At 37.4% G+C, this 18,853-nt stretch overlaps 3 protein-coding genes across 4 annotated transcripts; all 3 read left to right on the top strand.

Moving 5' to 3' along the window:
- The first annotated feature begins 2,819 nt into the window (after positions 1 to 2,819).
- ppa1b (inorganic pyrophosphatase 1b) lies at positions 2,820 to 10,374 on the top strand. The gene is made up of 11 exons (XM_026932364.3): positions 2,820 to 2,988; positions 4,228 to 4,292; positions 4,633 to 4,686; positions 4,865 to 4,984; positions 6,116 to 6,202; positions 6,320 to 6,446; positions 6,592 to 6,719; positions 8,016 to 8,101; positions 8,436 to 8,511; positions 9,687 to 9,726; positions 10,078 to 10,374. Exons 1-11 carry the CDS (start codon positions 2,835 to 2,837, stop codon positions 10,104 to 10,106), a joined length of 966 nt encoding a protein of 321 aa, XP_026788165.3. The 5' UTR covers positions 2,820 to 2,834; the 3' UTR covers positions 10,107 to 10,374.
- Positions 10,375 to 10,797: 423 nt separating this feature from the next.
- On the top strand, positions 10,798 to 14,461 carry sar1ab (secretion associated, Ras related GTPase 1Ab). Of its 2 annotated transcripts, XM_026932981.3 has the most exons (7): positions 10,798 to 11,001; positions 12,133 to 12,204; positions 12,322 to 12,441; positions 12,587 to 12,652; positions 12,791 to 12,894; positions 13,034 to 13,165; positions 13,453 to 14,461. In XM_026932981.3, the coding sequence occupies exons 2-7, from the start codon at positions 12,147 to 12,149 to the stop codon at positions 13,567 to 13,569; spliced, it is 597 nt and encodes a 198-aa protein (XP_026788782.1). In that variant the 5' UTR covers positions 10,798 to 11,001; positions 12,133 to 12,146; the 3' UTR covers positions 13,570 to 14,461. The 2 variants fall into 2 exon arrangements, with proteins under 2 accessions (XP_026788782.1, XP_026788791.3); XM_026932990.3 differs by lacking the exons at positions 10,798 to 11,001; positions 12,133 to 12,204 and having other exon boundaries at positions 12,347 to 12,487.
- An 864-nt stretch (positions 14,462 to 15,325) lies between these two features.
- On the top strand, positions 15,326 to 18,851 carry tysnd1 (trypsin like peroxisomal matrix peptidase 1). The gene is made up of 4 exons (XM_026933239.3): positions 15,326 to 16,715; positions 16,808 to 16,938; positions 17,246 to 17,431; positions 17,773 to 18,851. The coding sequence occupies exons 1-4, from the start codon at positions 15,658 to 15,660 to the stop codon at positions 17,973 to 17,975; spliced, it is 1,578 nt and encodes a 525-aa protein (XP_026789040.2). The 5' UTR covers positions 15,326 to 15,657; the 3' UTR covers positions 17,976 to 18,851.
- The last annotated feature ends 2 nt before the right edge of the window (positions 18,852 to 18,853 follow it).

Here is an 18,853-nt window from a genome sequence, read left to right as displayed (position 1 = left end):
GAGAACATACACAGAAACTCCAAACAGAGAGTAACCTGAGCTCAGATTTGTACCAGGAAGCTGTGAAGTGCCAACTATACCCAATGTGCTCCCTTGCAGTTCTACTGGGAATAGTAATTAGGATAAAATGTGTTTGTATTAGCCTAAGGTTACTGTGGCAAAACTTTGATTGTGGGTAGTTTGACTAACAAAATATGTTTAGGGGTTCACAAGTGAGGAGGTAACATTCTCTGTATTTAGGCAGACAACCATACACCAGCCAGGTGACTAATTAAAGGAAATAAAATTCTATCTCAAACTGAGCATTTTCAGCTGAAGCACACATGGTATTGTTATGATGTGGGAGCAGTTTGCAGGTGTGGTTTGGATCCACTTGTTCCTTTAGAGGGAAGAGTCACTGCAAATCAGCACAAAGTTCACCTTTATCCCATGACAAAACATTTCTATTTTGATAGTCTCTTAGGATAATACAGGTTACAAGGGCTCACTGAATGGATTGAGGAATATGAAAATGATGTAAATCATATGCTATGTCCTTCAAAGTCAGCAGATCTGAACACAACTGAACACCTTTGGGAGATTTTGGACTGGCGTGCTAGACAATGCTCTCCACCACAATCATCCAAACACCGATTAAGGGAATATATTTTATAAAAATGGTGCTCACTTCTCCAGTACAGTTCCAGAGACATGTAGAATCTGTGCCAAGACACGCTGAAGCTGATCTTGTGGCTTGTGGTGCCCGTTTTTAAATCAAACTTTATTCAATAGTTTCAATACAATCAATCATTCAGCTTTACAATATAAATATCTAAGTTTTAAAACAATTGAAACACATGATGCACACAACTCTGTACATATACACATATTTACATAATATTAACATAATATTTAAATGAAATTAAAAATACACATCATTCAAAATTTCTATGTAATACAAAGTAACCCATAAATTCCAGACATAATTGAAACCAATGCTCACTAGCAAAGTATCCACCAAAACCCACCATACTCAAAAAAAAAAAAAACCACATTTCCCAGCTTTATCAGCTTTATCAGCTATAGCCCCAACACCTTACTAAGATGATGATGATGATGATGATGATGATGATGATGTGTTTTCCTTTAATTTGTCATCTGTCTATATGTCAGCTGCTCGAAAAAAGTATAAAAAAAAACATCTGTCATCGTACAGAACATGTATTCATGGATGTTTCTGGCAACCCAACATGTTAAAAGTGAGTTTGTATAAATCAGTCAATAGTTTGATTTCTTTTCATAGTGTGTTTCCCAGTAGTGAAGTGGTAACTTCTTTTTTTTTTTAACAAAAAAAAAGTAACAAGTAGGCCTAGTTAAACTGTTTTATCAACCAATAATTCATTCTTCTTAATGTATACAATCTATATTTAAATCTGTGTGGTAATTGTTTGGAGTTGGTTCGAAGAACAACTGAATTGAGATTACTGTCTATCTCAAGTCTCTTTACTGGTAAATATTTCTATTTGGTTGGTTCTATTTTTATGATTGCACATAATGCTGTCATTTCAGCCTTTGATGAGCTTCCTTCCTTTCTCCAGTTGTTAACACGCAAACACAGTTATAGATTGTATACTGAATCAGGGGTTCTCCAACCTTTTCTAGTCAGGGACTCCTTTAACCATAAAATAAATTTCACAGACCTTCTCCGAACATAATCCAGCTATTCAAATATTTGGCACATTATTTAAATGTGTTTGGCTTTTTATTGCAGCCATAGTTGTTCAATTCAAGTGTTTAATTCAAATCAAAGGAGCTAATCATTATAAGAACTCGCTCATAAATAAAATAACTTGGATAATGGTGGTTTGTGCTTTGCACCACTGTAACTAAATTAAAAAATCATGGACCACTTTGAAAACCACTGCACTGAAGAACCTGATATTAAAATCTAACTGTCTTTCTTTGGACTTATTGAAATTTGTTTTCTTGAGCAAAATAAGATTTAGGATACTGTAGTATCCCAGATATGCCATTCTTCATTAAAGCAGTAGTCTTACATTTTAGTAGTAATCTAATTTTATTTTTTTTAAGTGTTATAGCATTTAACATCCAAGGATTTGTAATGTGTTTGTTAAAAATGCACTATATGGCCAAAGGTTTTTGGACACCTGACAATCAACACTCATATGTGGGTTTTCCCCAAACTGTTGCCAAAACGTAGGAAGCACACAATTTTCTAGAATGTAATGCTGTAGCATTGCAGTTTCCCTTGACTGGAACTAAGAGGCCCAAACATGTTTCAGTATGACTATGCCCATGTGCACAAACCCAGCTCCATGAAGACGTGGTTTGACAAGGTTGGAGTGGAAGAACTCGAGTGTCCTGCACAGAGCCCTGACCTCAACCCCACTGAACACCTTTGGGATGCACTGGAACACCTACTGCACTCCAGTCCTCTTCTCCTGACATCAGTGCCTGATCTCACTAATGCTCTTGTGGCTGAATGTCACAAATCCCCACAGCCACTCTCCAAAATCTAGCGGAAAGCCTTCCCAGAAGAGTGGAGCTTATTATAACAGCGAAAGGGGGTTAAATCTGGATTGGGATTTACGATAATCACATATGGGTGTAATGATCATGTGGTGGATAGTGCATGTGGTGCTCTGAACTGAAAAATCAGTAAATATGTTTCAAGTAAAAGCCTGTTTCGGTTTGAGAATAACTCAGTGTAAGTACATTATAATACAGAAACAGTCAAATTCATACTGATTCTGATTGAGTTTCAACTTGGATCAGCGCTTTCTGCTTGTGCACTTGCTAGGGGAAGTGAAGGAGGGCTTCCTTTTCTCTGAGTTATGACTCTTCCTTCCCACACACAGGCTTTTGTTGAACTTCTGAGCCCCACGTCACTGAGTCGCATTATCTCCGGACGCTTACCGCTGGCAGCCATGAGCTTCTCAACTGAAGAACGAGGAAATCCCAACACTCTGAGCTATAGGGTGTTTTACAGTGAGTGCCATGGTTTTTCATTTATGAGAAACCTTGAATGGATGATGCTTTTTTATTTATTTATTTATTTTTTTAATCTAGAGAGACTGGACCACGTGTCGCCTAGGCTACAGTTGCATCATTCATCAGCTAAGGGCAGGAGAATACTCTGCGGATCTGCGCTAGGTCGAGCTCACAGGTTGCTAGGTTTATACCACAAAGCAGGCTGCATTGTGAGTGTTACAGTGGGAGTGTAGTCAGCTAAGGACACAGGCTAGTTACTCCCTGTCAGCAGCTCAGCCTCTGTTAGAGCTGGTTCTTTCATATAAACATATACGTGGTGGGTCAGTAATTAGAAAAAAAAAATATCCCTGCCAAGAAGTTGTGTTGTGTTAGTTCTAATAAAGAAGCCTTCAAGAGAAAATGGGAAGAGCTCCGAGAACAAGTGGAAGGATGTCTGTAGTGCGGATGCTGAGTAGCTATGCGGCTATGAGGCTAGTCAGGGAATGCTTGGATGGCTCTCTGATTTTAGAAAGCACCAGACTACCGAGTCCTAACTTTCATAATTCGATGTTACTGGGAATGTTTCATAAAAGGTTTTAAAGACTGTCTGTCGCCCTCTTGAGCTTTCTAAGCGACACAGTAATGTGAGAGCACAGGTTGAGTACTGTACTGTATGAACATGTTCATTTGCCTTCATGTAGACAGGTAGTGTATGTTATGGCCCATGCTAGCTAGCTAACTCTACCACAGAGCACATTATGAAATATAACAAATACTGTAGATTTGTTTTTATATATTTGGTGTTAACGATTGTCGTATTCGGCTGTGTGTGTGTGTGTGTGTGTGAAACAAAACTAAAATGAATGTACCTGAGAAAAATACCTACAAATTGTGGGGAAAAAAAAGTGAAAGTTAGTTTATCTGTTTTCAAAAAAACAAAACAGTTTTAACCCTAAGTTCTTTATCAGCTTAATTTCTAATGTTAATATTCAGCATATATATATATATATATATATATATATATATATATATATATATATATATATATATATTTTATTTATTTATTTATTTATTTTTTTTTTCAGTAGTGATATGACCTTCATGTGACATTTAACAGATAGCCTGCAATATGTTATGTAAACTTAATTAAACTTAATTTCCTGGAACATTAATACTGTGACTCATTGAGGAGAATGTATTGTACACCTCTCTTTCTACATCAGTGTGTGAGATATGTGTTACTCCTTTTCTAAACAGAGGACCAAGATGGAAAATACATTTCGCCGTTCCATGACATCCCTATCTACGCAGATGAAGCCCAGGTATTGTGTTCTTGTAACTTGGTTGTTTCTGTTCAAAGTTACTGAGAATTGTGTAGCATCACTTCTTGGGTGTAATTATAGAAGAGCAAATAGTTTTTCTCCTCATGAGATTTCTTGGGTAATCAAAGGTTATTTCTCAACTTCAAAATATTTTAGCTATTGCAGCAAGAATTTTTAGCCTTCTAGTACATTGTAAAATAGTTACACTGATCTTCTTATTATCTCATTGTTTTACTCTTCTTCAATTCCACAAGCTATACTAATCATAAACATGTCAGGATTAAAATATAGCCATCATCATATGAGCAGAAATGACATTTGAAAATGATTTATTTCACAGAACATTTTCCACATGGTTGTGGAGGTACCCCGATGGACAAATGCAAAAATGGAGGTATGACTAATAGAATAAATGAAAAGGTTTTGTTGCCATTCTATAATCAATGCAATTTTACATCAAGTCTTGTGACATTGCCTAATGTGCAACTAATTTCTAGTATATAGTTATATATAAGTAAAAACAGCGGCTTAAGTATGAATGATTCAGTGCTAGCAGGTGCTTTTATTCTCAGATTGCCACAAAGGACCCACTTAATCCAATAAAGCAGGACGTGAAAAAAGGGAATTTGCGTTATGTGGCCAATGTTTTCCCACATAAAGGATACATCTGGAACTATGGTGCAATTCCTCAGGTAAGGCAGATATACAGATATATAACTAATGTACTTTTCTGACCACTTTGATAAAGGTGTATCATGTAATGTGTGTTGGGGTGGGTGATATGACTATCTTTTTACAGGGAGATTGCGCGTAAACACAATTTTGTCAGTTGTGTTGAAAATGCTCAGACATGGCACCCCAAGTTACTTTATGAACCAGCATTACTTTATATGTTAGCCCAGCTTGTGTTTTTCCTGACAGACACACAAACAAAACAAGACTAGGCTTATGTGTCCTTCAAATGTTGTATGGCAACATAGCAGCATGGCTGAAAACATTCATTTGTTTAACCATCAAGAAACCACCCCAAAGAGTGTGGAAATCTATAACACAGGAAGCACACATGAACAGCACCACAGCCAGAAACAGCACTAAAGTAAGCAAATCCTTCTGAAGAAGCACTACTTATGAGAATACAAGTAAGCGCTGGAAAGACATCACTGATGCTGTTACATCGTACCAGATCAACAATCGAAAAAGAGGGTTTTAAGGAACATAACATGACTTACTGAGTCTCAGACGTTTCTCTGACACTGCCATTCCTCAGTTTCAACAATGAAGCAGCAATTAGCTTATTTTAAAAATGTTAAATAAAAATTGCACTTTGAATTTTGACATTAGTATGGGTGATGCACATTTTAAATACGCTGTCCATGCTTGATTAATAAAGTAATCATGCTATCCATGCTTTATTGTGTTAATAAAAACTGTTTGAAAAGGTACTTTGGCCTAAGTGGACTCAATTTGCATGTAGAGCTATACTGTGTATTTCCTCAATACGGAATTAGTTTGGTTGCTCTGTTCAGTAACTTCCAAAATAGTCTTAAAACCCAACATGAAAAATAATTATAAGATCATAAGTAATAAGATCATGAATTGTGATCCACATTAAAAAAAGAAAGGTAATATGATATTTTTGCTAGATCACCCTCTCCTGTTTGTGTATATATGAAAAGGGCACTTGATCTTTTGCAGAAGAATCTTGGTTGATATTTTTGCTTTGGCTTTCATTTAAATTGAGCATGGAATCATTAACAATGGTTTACATGGTTTTCTGAACCTCCTTGGTGTCTCTGAGTCCAACCATTTTTCCCTTCTGACAGACGTGGGAAGACCCTGGCCACAAAGACTGTGATACTGGATGCTGTGGTGATAATGACCCAATTGATGTCTGTGAAATTGGCAGCAGGGTAAGTATTAATTTGTCTGTTTATTTTTAATAGTATGTAGTTCAGTTTATACGTTGTGTCTTGATGTTCCTTCTGTAGGTCTCTGTTGTATAAATGACTGCATGTTTTTTTTTTCAGGTATGCTCACGAGGAGAAGTTATTAAAGTGAAAGTCCTGGGTGTACTGGCTATGATTGATGAAGGCGAAACTGACTGGAAAGTTATTGCAATCAATGTTGATGACCCAGAAGCAAAAGACTTGAATGGTGACTGATTTTTAATGTCCCACTTTAATTTTTTTCTATATTGGCATAAATTCTCCTACATTAATCACTTTGATTACATTGTCTTTCATTGGCATTGCAATGTTTATTAGAATGGTATTGATTTGCTCTGTGATGTTAATTTCAGATATTGCTGATGTTCAGCGACTCAAGCCAGGGTACCTTGAAGCTACTGTGGATTGGTTTAGGCGATACAAAGTACCAGACGGGAAGCCTGAAAACCAGTTTGCTTTCAACGGGGAGTTTAAAGATAAGGTGCTCTTATGTTTTGTTCTCCACTATTCAGGTCAATACAAAAAGGAAAAAATACAAACCCAGTAATACTGAAAGGAATCCTAGAGTAAGGCACAAACCGGTAAAACAGGACCTCACCAACACTAAATGTTCTAAATGTTTATATTAGCTACACTACATGGCCAAAAGTATGTGGACACCTGACTATGTCACCCATATGTGCTTTTTGAACATCAGTATACAAAGACATTCTAGACAATTGTGTGCTTCCAACATGGTGGCAGCAGTTTGGGGAAGGCCCAGATATGGGGGTCATGGTAGGGCATCCACATGCTTTTGGCCATATAATGTACATTGGATTTATTTGGCATAAGAGCTATCCAGTACTACAGGAAATTGATGACCCTGTCCCAGGCATTTGCAACTAAATAAAAAAAAGAAAATGAAGATCTCAACAAGTCATTTAAATACATGTTTTTAGTAGTTATATATTAATGTGAAATTTAAATTTAACGTACCCAGATGACAGGTGAATCCACAGGGGTGGACAAATCACAGATTTCATGTCCATGTTATTAGTTTTTTATTTGAAAAAGAAGAAAGACCCTACTACCCTACTCTTTATTGACTTTTTTAAAAGCAAAATTTTTTTTTACTTGGTATTACTTAAACTTAATACACTTTATTGTAGTGCAACGCAGTAGCGTGTGCTACTTCTTCCAAAACCACCTGCTGCTTTGCGCACATCGGCCAAGGTCTGATCTGACAGTAGAACGATTTTTACTAGGCAGATAATTAATGTGCACAGACAGTCTTCCTAGTATCAGGAACACATAGGTATGTTGAAACCAACAAATACAGAAGAAAGCCGTCTCCTGTTATAAGTCACCTTGTGGTTAAATGTATCGTGAGAAACACTGGACAGCGTTTTTTTTGTCTAACTTTTTGTAAAGGCTGCAAATACAGTGTGCTTCATTAGATACAATATACATTACAGCACAGCAAAATTCTTTTTTCGCATATCTCAGCTTGTTAGGAAGTCGGTTGGTAGGGTCAGAGCACAGAGTCAGCCAAGATACGGTGACCCTGGAGCAGAGAGGGTTAAGGGCCTTGCTCAAGGGCCCAACAGTGGCAACTTGGCGGTGATGGGGTTTGAACCCCTGACCTTCTGATCAGTAACATTAGACCTCTTTTACTAAAGCTAATAAATTTATGATTTATCCACCCCTGATCCAATATCATGTCAATAAGCATGTTTTGAAAATAAGTTCAGAACAAGCTGTTAATCTTTTCTTTTTTTTTTTTTTTTAACTACAGGACTTTGCCATTAAGACAATCAAAAGCACCCATGACTTCTGGAAAGCACTTATTTCACAACAGGCCAATGCAGGAGGTCTGAGCTGGTAAGAGCTTTTTCATTTTATGGTCATGAATTTAAAAATGTAAATTTACTCTACAGCCCAACAGTCAGTTGTTTTGTATGTGGACTTGTGAACATGTCATGAAAGTACAGACCATGAAGGCCAGATCTGGACCATTCTGGACCATTTTAGACACAAGTACTTTCTTAACAAGTCTTTCCATAAAGCAATATCAAGATCTGTAATATATAGTGATATAGCCTAGAAATCTGAAAAGGAACGGACTCCTGAATAATATCAATAGCACAAGGAATATAATATATTGCTTATGCTAAACGTACCCTAATAGATGTGATCTTTTTGCTCTGCTGTGCAGTAAAAACACCTGTGTGTCAGAAGCAGGCAGTCCATTCTGCTTCTCTCCGGAGGACGCCAAGGCAGTTGTTGATTGTGTAAGAAGTTTTTCCCTTCTTAAGTTTTGTTTTCATATGAAATTCATATATGATTATTTTGCAGTATTCTGTATAAATGGATGGCAATTTTTTTGTGATTCCCATTTAAAATGTTTCCACAGTTTATTTATTATAAATGTTTCACAGTTTTTTTTATTTTTTTTATTATTATTATTTTTTTTTTAAATGTTGGCGTTTCCTGCTGGCATGGCATGGTGTCAACACCATATCAAACAGAAAAATGACAAAAATATACACATGTAAAACATAGAGGGAGTTTAAAATGACAGTTAAAAAAATTGTGAGTAGCTTTCCATCAACTTCTTGAGAATAATGTAAGCGACATCAAATTGATGTTTTCTATGTTTTATGTAATGACACATTTTTCTGCAAAATCTGTGCTGTAATTTTGCTTTAGTAGGGAAAAAAAAGTTGCCATTTAAAGTCATTTTTGTGCACTTTGCAGATATTTGGTGTTTTCTTTTGATCCGCTTCCCTGATTTTTCACTTACTGATGAAGGTGACAAAAACAGAACGGATAGAATCTACAGGCGATTGATTAATAATGATTAGTATGTTATTCTTCTGTCTTAGCTAATCTACACAGTGAGCTACATCTAAAGACAGTGTAGAAATTAAACATTTAAACAACACTGGCATACATTTCAAATTTCTAAAGCACTGTTTGGCATAGAGTTCCTAAGATGGAGATCTGCGTATTATTTTTGTAGCTGAAGTGTACTATACTGTACTATAGGTTGAAGTATGGTTACTTGCTTAAAGCTAGAGGGTATAAGTTGTTAAGGAATTGAAGAAGTAGCATTGAGAAATGTCTGCTGCACTAGTTCACAGTGATGGCTTAAAATATCAATTCAAGGTCTGTTTCATTTTGCCATTTATTGTTTGCCTAATAAACTAAAACACATTGATACATCTACTCCTATAGTGAGCCATTTGTTTCATGTTTATTTACGATTGCGAATCTGATTCATTTCACTTTCAGTTTGAATAGTGGCAATAAGGAATGTACTGTAGTAATGTAGATATTTATTGTTGTGTGCACATTGTCAGTGTTTTGGACTTTGCCAGACTAAAACATTTCAAAACAGGATTTATCATAAATATGCCTTCAGTCTTTTATTAATGTCTTTACATATTGTTTCTTCTCATCGCAGACTTGTCCCTGTGGCGATGCAGGATCCATTCCAGACTCGGGTATGTGTCTTTTTCTTTTTAGTCACTTATTAAAACACAAACATTTTCTGTATCCAGCTACAAAAAAAATGCCATTTTTAAGTGACCTACGACATGGTTAGTTCAGAGTAGCTCTGTATTTCCACCCAAAATATTTTATCTCCCAAACAACCATGATGTGTATCTAGAATTTGCATTGTTTTTTTTGTAAGATAGTGAAGCAAAGTAGGGCAAAAGACAGTTTCTGTCCTGGGGCCAAATTCTAATATGCAGGAAGTGTTTTCTTTTTAACTGATGAGCAAATGACATGTTTTAAATGCAACGCTTAATGGTTTGATTAAAAAATAACCTTGTGATTCTCTTCTTTTTCAGTTGACAAATGGTTTTATTATCAGAAATGACAAGAGAAGCCCAATCTTTATGGACCAGCCTGATGTCTTTCATTTAGATTATGTACAAATAGGCAGAAATAAATAATTTAACATGTATGGAAGTCATGATAGGAGTAGCAGGGAAAAGTTAACACATCTTGCTAAATATATATATTTTCCGTTTAATTTAATCAGTGTGCTATTAGATTGCATACAGTTTATGATTGTTATGGAAAGTAGCAGTCTGGCTGTACTCAGGTACTAGATGGTTGCATCAATAAAGATTTTCTGCTTGTCACTGTGTCTTCTGTGTTTCTGTTTCACAAACGTACTACATGGAGGTCTTATACTGCGTGCCACATAGCGCTGCTTCTCAGTATTAATGGTGGTGGCGGGTTGCCTCACACACCGGGGTGTAACAAGAACCTTTACAATGCGTTGGCCAGCAGGTTAGAACCAATGACTTTATTGTGGTGGTAGTCTAGGGTTCGCTCACCTGTTTATTCATTATGGTCAGTGGTTTTAAACCTGCTTGTTCCTGGACAGTATTAGGTTGATGTTATACTCCTTCACGCTAGGGTGGCAGTGGCTAGCCCTTAGCTACACCCATGTTTCACACACAGCTGTTTTACATGACCCTGTATCACCACACACACACACACACACACACACACACACACACACACACACACACACGGTGTTCTGCCAGTTTCTACCACACGAGGGCGCTGCTCACACGCACCGTTAGCGCATATCCCACCACAGTCGGGTTTGTTTACTTGACGCATTTAGTTAGAAATTAGCCAATGTAGCTTACAGTGAGTATTGACATCTGGAACGCTGAAGTCGTGGACACACAGCAGAGAGAGTGAGAAAGCTGAGGTGGTCTGAGTGACTCGGAGCTGACGGGGTGACACTCACTGAGGTGGGTTATACTGAAACAGGAGCCTGCTATACTGTCCCAGACTGGGTACCTTCATATTGGCCTCATGTACTTAAAACAATATTGATGAGTTTGTCAATGATATGTATGTTTTTTTTCCTTTTTTAAATTAATTACTAGAGGGAAAATAGGGTTTGTCATGTTGCTTGAGCCCTCTCGCGCTCTCTATATATAGGCTAGTCAAGGCAGCTGGTATGGGTTAGTCAGCCACAGTGTTTTCATCCCGTTTTAAAACCTGGCCTAATGGCGTGGTTTAAATAATACTCTTCCTTTAACTAGGAATGGGGGCGCAGAGCAGCTTGGTGAAGTAGTTTATTCATAGTACACAATGTTTAAACGATGTAAAAAAAACGCAAACTGAAACACGTTAGGTTGGGAGTTGGGGGGTTTGTCTTCATGGTGAGTAGGTCTGCCATTTGAGTGACATTTGCGCGTGCGCGTGCATGTGTGCGCGTGCGTGTGCGTATGCATGCATGTTTCTATATCTTAGTGGGGACCCAGTGTATGTGTGTCGTTTCCCCCCCCCCCCCCCCCCCCCTTACAATGAAGACTGCTTTTTAAACAAGAACTACAGCTTTTAATTAAATAAAATAAAGGTTAGGTTTAGATTTAGGTGTAGACATAGCATTAGTTAGTTCATAATAATGATGAACAATAATTGTTAATGGAAAGTCCTCACAAGGATAGTAAAACAAATGTGTGTGTATACCATTGGCGCATGGTGTCGGGTAACTCTCACTAACCCGTTTGTAAAAATAGTTGGTTGCTAAATAGTGTTGCATCTGTGGGACACAGTGTACCGAATACAGTGGAATTGTGCAAATCAGCCACAATGCATTAATAAACACCATAGCTTGTGTGTGTGTGTGTGTGTGTGCGTGTGTGTGTGTGTGTGGGAAAGAGTGGTGTTATTGAGCTGTACTTCACAGACTAAGCATGGATTTATCCAAAGTTAAGACTCCATGCCACTGCTCACATTCTAGCCTGGTTTTGTCCAGTAAACTGTGCCACAATGTAAACCTCAAAACACTGCTCTGGAATTGCCATGATAGTATTTTTTAATGAGTTGCTATTGTTCTATGTGTTCGGTTTCTGTTTTTTCTTTGCCTTCAGGGAACAGCAACAGAATGTCTTTCATATTTGATTGGATCTACAGAGGATTCAGTAGTGTTTTGCAAATATTAGGTAATGTATCACGAATACAACTGTCCACCCCATTTAGCTATTAGCATTAATACTAACAGCTGTAAGAAACAGTTTCTGTAAGAAACACTTGATTGGTTTCACCCGTTCTCTCATTAGGACTGTATAAAAAGACCGGAAAGCTGGTTTTCCTTGGATTAGACAATGCAGGAAAAACAACATTATTGCACATGCTTAAGGATGATCGACTCGGGCAGCATGTGCCAACACTTCATCCAAGTCAGTAGTCGTTGTTCATCTGTGCTGCACGGATACACTGCAATATGTGGGGAAAGGCTTGAAATATGTTTCAATAGGCATAACATTAACCTGATCATCTAGGCTGGTGTCATGAATTTGTGTTTGTTTTTATCATTTCTATCAGCTTCGGAAGAGTTGACCATTGCTGGGATGACTTTCACTACGTTTGACCTGGGTGGGCATGCACAAGGTAACCATGGCGATCCATCAAACCATCTGAAGTATTACAGTATGATTTATAGTGTTAGTGTACTCTTTACAGTTACAGGGATTTGTACAGATAACTGTATTACAGCTTTGCAAATGTATTTTTGTAATTCACCTGCAGCAAGAAGAGTTTGGAAGAATTACTTACCAGCCATAAACGGAATAGTCTACCTTGTGGATTGTGCTGACCATGAGCGTCTACATGAGGCTAAAGTCGAACTAGATGTAAGCTATTATTATTATTATTATGTTTTCATTTTAGTCATTAAGAATTTTATTTTATTCATTATCTTTTTATTTCCCTTTACCAAGACACAATTTGTATAGAAACTCCAACACGACTATTTTCTGTCTCGGATTTTAGGCCCTGCTAACTGATGAGACCATATCCAATGTGCCAATCCTTATTTTGGGAAATAAAATTGATCGACCCGAGGCAATAAGTGAAGATGCACTGAGAGGAGCATTTGGCCTACATGGACACACTACTGGGAAGGTAGAAAATTAACAAACAGACGCATCATAAGGCGTGGGCCTTATTTGTAGTTTTTTTGTATTTCTTAGTATGTCTTCAACATTTTCTAAAAAGAAAAATGTGTCAGGCTTAAATTCTTTGAAGTTGGCTTTTTAAGCAAGTATACGTATTTAGCATAAGAGCTGATACAATTCTGGAATGCTCTGATTACAATGTCTCTCTCTTCACAGTGACAGAATTGGCTTGCATAATTTAGTTTTTCTTAATTTGAAATGAATTTTTGCTAATTATTGATTGTTTATCTTTAGGGGAATGTGGCACTGAAAGAGCTGAACATGAGACCAATGGAAGTTTTCATGTGCAGCGTGTTAAAAAGACAAGGATACGGGGACGGTTTCCGATGGCTTTCTCAATACATTGACTAATTGGTTAAGACCCAATAGCCTCTCCAAACCTGCTTGACCCTATTTATTGAAGGTGTGACTCAGGAGTAAAGAACTATTTAAAATGGAATGAAAACTGACAATTGTTCTAGTAGTAGTATTTTTTTAAATTGTGCCAAAATTAAAACATGCTCCTAAAATACATTTGTGTAGTCTCAAACGACAAAGACTAATAACCGATTGTATAATTTCTCCTTTTAAAATTGAAGCAAACTATATGGTACGTATTGAGTCTGGAGTATTTTAGGATAAATAGTATTACATTCAGGGTTTGTTGAGTCAATCCAAATTACGTACACTTTCTGTTACATACGCTTTCAGATAAATATGTATTGCACATGTTTTATCAAATGGAAAAAGTGAATTTTTGCCATGATATGGAAATAAACCAACAGGTATATGAAATATGGTGCAATAACTAGTCTTATGTAGCTTGCATATACTTTATTTTTTATTTTTAAACACTATTAACATGTGTGCCTTGATGAGTGTGCTGTGGTATGAACAACTGATTGGTGCTTTACATATTTTTTTTTTTTTTTTTAGAATTGTAGTATTTTAAGGCTACACTATTGTAGATGCAATATATGATTGTTAACATTCATGAATTATTTCTGCAGTAAGTACTTTTTGATCTTCAGTACGATTGACATGCAATGATGGGAGCACATGAACAGCACAACATCAACCTTTCAGAGAAAGAGCACTTGTGCAATACAGACTGTCATGTTAAGTCACTTTTCACATTTGTAAATAGAACTGCCTTCAATCATCTTTTTTAAATGATGTGGCTCAAAAAACCTTAACAGCACAATTTTCATGCTTATTTCATGCTTATTTTGGAGCAGACAAAAATAAAAGTGAATATTTTCAATTCTCGTTGTATGTTGTCTGTACTTTGTTCTGTCATGATTTGGGAAAAAGTTTATCTGCATTTGTAAAAAGTGTATTGAAATTATGGTAACATACAACATGGCCAAAAATTTGTAGACACCTGACCATCACACCCATAGCCTATGTGGTTCTTCCCCAAACGGTTGCCACAAGGTTTGAAGCATGCACAGGAGTACAGGAGGTCTTTGTGTGCTGTAGCATTACAATTTCGCTTCACTGGAACTAAGGCGCCCAAACCTGTTCCAGCATGACAATGTCCCTGTGCACAAAGCGAAGTCCATGAAGACATGGTTTGCCAAGGCTGGAGTGGATAGAACTCGAGTATCCTGTACAGAGCCCTGACCTCAACCCCACTGAACCCCAGGCTTTCTCTCCTGACCTCACTAATGCTCTTTTGGCTGAATGAGCACAAATCCCCACAGCCACGCTCCATATTCTAGTGGAAAGCCTTTCCAGAAGAGTGGAGGTAACAAAGGGGGACTAAACCTGGAATGAGATGTTCAAAAAGCACATATGAGTTTGACGGTCAGGTGTCCACAAACTTTTGGCCATATAGTGTACATTGGCATGAGAAATACACATTTATTTATGTGTTAACATATTAACGATTTGCATATTATTTTCGTAACTACGACCCTGGCAAAAGTCAAAACGAAATTTGAACTATTTGCAAAACGAGAGAATTCTATCAAAAGCTTAAAAAAATAGGTTTATATAACTGAATCGCCAATAAGTTTACTGCCGTGTTTTGGTCCTGCTCCAATCAGGAAACGGGACACTAGCATGTGACTCATACGGACCAATAGGAAACGACGCAGGCCTGTAGCACGACCAATGAGATCAAACCCTGAAGCGTTTTTTTGCTGGTTTCAGAAATGCTAACCTACCAGCAGCTGCGTGGTTTGTAGCAATGGCTATGCTTTACATAAAATGCAAAATAGGATGAGTTTAAGCCATTCGAAGTCCATTACTTTGTTGTTTGTGTTTATATTGGTGCTGTTCTTCACTCGGTTTGCTTTTTTAATTTGAGAACGAGCATATAAATTATTTAAAAGTAGGCTACATGTTAACTCAGGTCAGTTGAGTTAGGAATTAGGTTAATCTGCGACCTTTAAACACAGGAGCTGAATATCTCTGAAGTATCTGTATTGGAGGGGATTTTATTCATTTGAGAAAATGTCAGTCGAGCAAATGTGTTGTGTTGTCACTGTTTCTGAGAGCAGCTGTGATGAGAAGCAGCAGCCGGCTGGAAATCCACTGAGCTGCAGTGGAGTGGTGTTAAACTATCAGTCTGGACTTGTGCTCTGCAGTGGGCTGCTGCTTTCTCGTTTCCTACTAGATAAAGACTGTATAAGCCAAAACCCCAATATATTAAGTGCTCACAAATTTAGTAACAAAATTCAAATTTACATAGATCATGTAGATGGAAAGGTGAACCAGTTCCCAAGCAAGAGATCCATAATGAATGGGTGTCCAACATGCCATAAACCTGCTGAGCTGCTCATGATGATCAACTGTGTGGAGTTCCAGATGGCTTTGCAAAAACTGTTTACTGACTCTGAACAGTGGAAATTTACTGATTGTGATGAGGACAATGAAATTCTCTACGACTCGAATTTCTTGAGTTGGTTTGCACTTCTGCAAATGACCCCAGATACCCAGGTTGATCCTGTGCCTTGGATAAAGAGTACAGCGCTTGCAAAGGGATGTTCTGTCCTGGCATGTGGATCTCCGTTTGGTTCTTTCTGTCCTGATCTGTTCATGAGCACACTGAGCAAAGGCATCGTGAGCAACCTGGCTGGAGAGGAGAATGCACTGATTTTGACAGATGCCCGCTGTCTGCCTGGCACTCAGGGAGGAGGTCTCTTTGTGAGTGATGGAGACATATCGTATCTTGTGGGCTTAATCACTTCACCACTGTGTTGGAAGTCCAGTGAATGGATTGGTCTGACTTTAGTGTGTTCTCTGCATTTAATTTTGAAAAACATATTAGAGGCTGTAACCTCTTATCAGTCGCTGAGAGAGATATCAGCACACTCGTTCACTGATATCCCTCATGTCCCAGCTGATGCACACCAAAAGTCAGAAAATGGAAAATACCCCGTGGTGGTGGTGGTTGAATGTGGAGAAGTTTGGGGTTCTGGAATTGTTATAAATCCCCATTTAGTGTTAACTTGCAGACATGTTGTGAATGGGAGACAATTTGTTAAAGTCACAATCAACACTAGTCAAAGGTAGTGCCATGCATTTTTTTTTTTCAATGTATTAAAAACCATCGTGATAATTCATAATTCAACAATTTTAAACATGGTCTTTCTCCCCTCAGACCTCAGACTGTGAGTAGCAGAGTGCTGTATTCTACAAAGCAATCTTCTCCTTATGATATTGCTGTTGTGCAGCTTCAGGAGCCTTTCTCACATGTCCTGGTGCCACAGTTAACCACCAGTTTTTTGCCTGGTACAGTAAAATAGTTGGTGTGAATAACTGCATGTTAACTGATAGCCAAGTTATGCTGTCATTTCTGTAGTTGTGACTTCACTATTGCTGTTTCCCTTCCCCTTTAATTCATAGACTATGCTCTAAATTAAATGAGCTTAATACTATGTGGAGAAACTTTTGTTCTTTTAAACCAGTAGAACCAGAAATCTTCATATTTCATTAATGTTTTTATTAATTATGGGATCATTTCAAATTAATTGCCTCAAAATAAATTACACTGTTTAGTAGCAACGTTAAAGATCCCCTTATTGCTGTCTGTTTCTAGGTGAGGATGTGCTTGTGCTGGGTTATGGAGCTTTAGGGAAAACCTGTGGCCCCTCACTGACTTCAGGGATACTCTCCAGGGTCGTTCACCTGCAAAACAAGCCTGTGATGCTGCAGACAACCTGTGCAGTGAATTGCGGAGCCAGTGGTGGGGCTGTTGTCCGTGCCAAAACGGGAGAGTTGTTAGGTAACACAGTGTTAAATAATTACCTAAAACAGCCACATTTCATGTGCATTTTATTGCACAATTAATTCGCTATGTCACAACTAACAGTATATCACAACTTCACTTCTAGTAACATTCTTACTGTCAGCATAGCACTGATATGCATATGGCTATGGAACCCTGAGTTTTCTGATTTCAGTCAGTAGGGGGCATCATTTAACCAATATGAAGTTTCTAGCAAAAGTATGCTGGAATATCATTATGTACTATACCTGACTTTTCCAAAATTTAATAAAGGTTAATGATGCAATATCTCAGTCATATCAGTCTAACAGTTAATAAATGCATTTGCTTTTATCCAGGTATTGTGTCCAGTAATACAAGAGACTTTGCAGCCAAAGTTACATATCCCCATTTAAACTTCAGCATCCCAGTTTCTGTGTTGGAGCCTCTTCTGAGTCGCTTTGCACAGACACAAGACCCTGCTGTCTTTCAGGAATTGGACAGCGCAGAGGTTGAGGTTAGAAGAGTGTGGAGACTTCAGATTCCTCAAAGTAAGCTGTGAATATACGTATGTCAGATAGAAAATGTGTGATGTTACCGTGTGCATACTATTGCATTCGACATTCCCACAATGGCATTAACAAACAGACTGTTCCACTTTTAATTGCTGAACGTTCAGTGTACTGGAAGAATAGAAAGAAAAGGAAAATGGATTTTAAGGTAATTGGTTGCTGGTTATTTTGTCTTTCAGTGAACAGATCTAAAAGATTTAATTCTCTGTGGACATCAAATGTAATTACAATTGATTAGTACGAAGACTAATATAAGTAATTGTTTATACGAAAATAAAAAAATCTATTTTGGTTTTATCAATTCATAAAATGAATTTTACTATATTGCAGGGTTTTGATGATACTTTTAAAGGATTTTTTTTACTTAAGTCACTGAAGCTACTTTTTATTCTGTTGTTTTGCCATGTCTTGTGGCCAACCATGTGATTAGTGCTTTATTACAACTATGGCAAATTTTGAATTCTTTCTGAAAATATAACTACTTGTTCTGTGTAAAGTGGGCCAACATTAAGCCAGCCATGAAATAGATGTCATTTGAAGAATTGAAAATGGGAATGCCCTTAAGTGGTGTGAATCTTCATGCATATTGTTGTCAGTATTACTTATGCTTAGGAGACTATCAAACACTCTGAAACTCAGTAAATCTGGGGAAAGGAGAGTCTGATGAGAAAACAAATAAAGCCTGAAGCAGTTGTTCTCAGACTGCAGACACAAATCATGGACTACTGCTGCTGCTTTCACAATTTCTCCTGGCCACAGCTCATCCTATGAACTGTTCATTAACTTGACTGTAACAAAGTCTTTCACTTCTAACATGTTTCAGCTTTACATTGTAATTGTGCCTCATTAAAAGTTAATTTTTTTTATC

Source organism: Pangasianodon hypophthalmus, chromosome 3, assembly GCF_027358585.1.
Source record: "Pangasianodon hypophthalmus isolate fPanHyp1 chromosome 3, fPanHyp1.pri, whole genome shotgun sequence".
NCBI classification, from domain to species: Eukaryota; Metazoa; Chordata; class Actinopteri; order Siluriformes; family Pangasiidae; genus Pangasianodon; species Pangasianodon hypophthalmus.
This window is presented reverse-complemented; position numbering and strand designations above follow the sequence as displayed.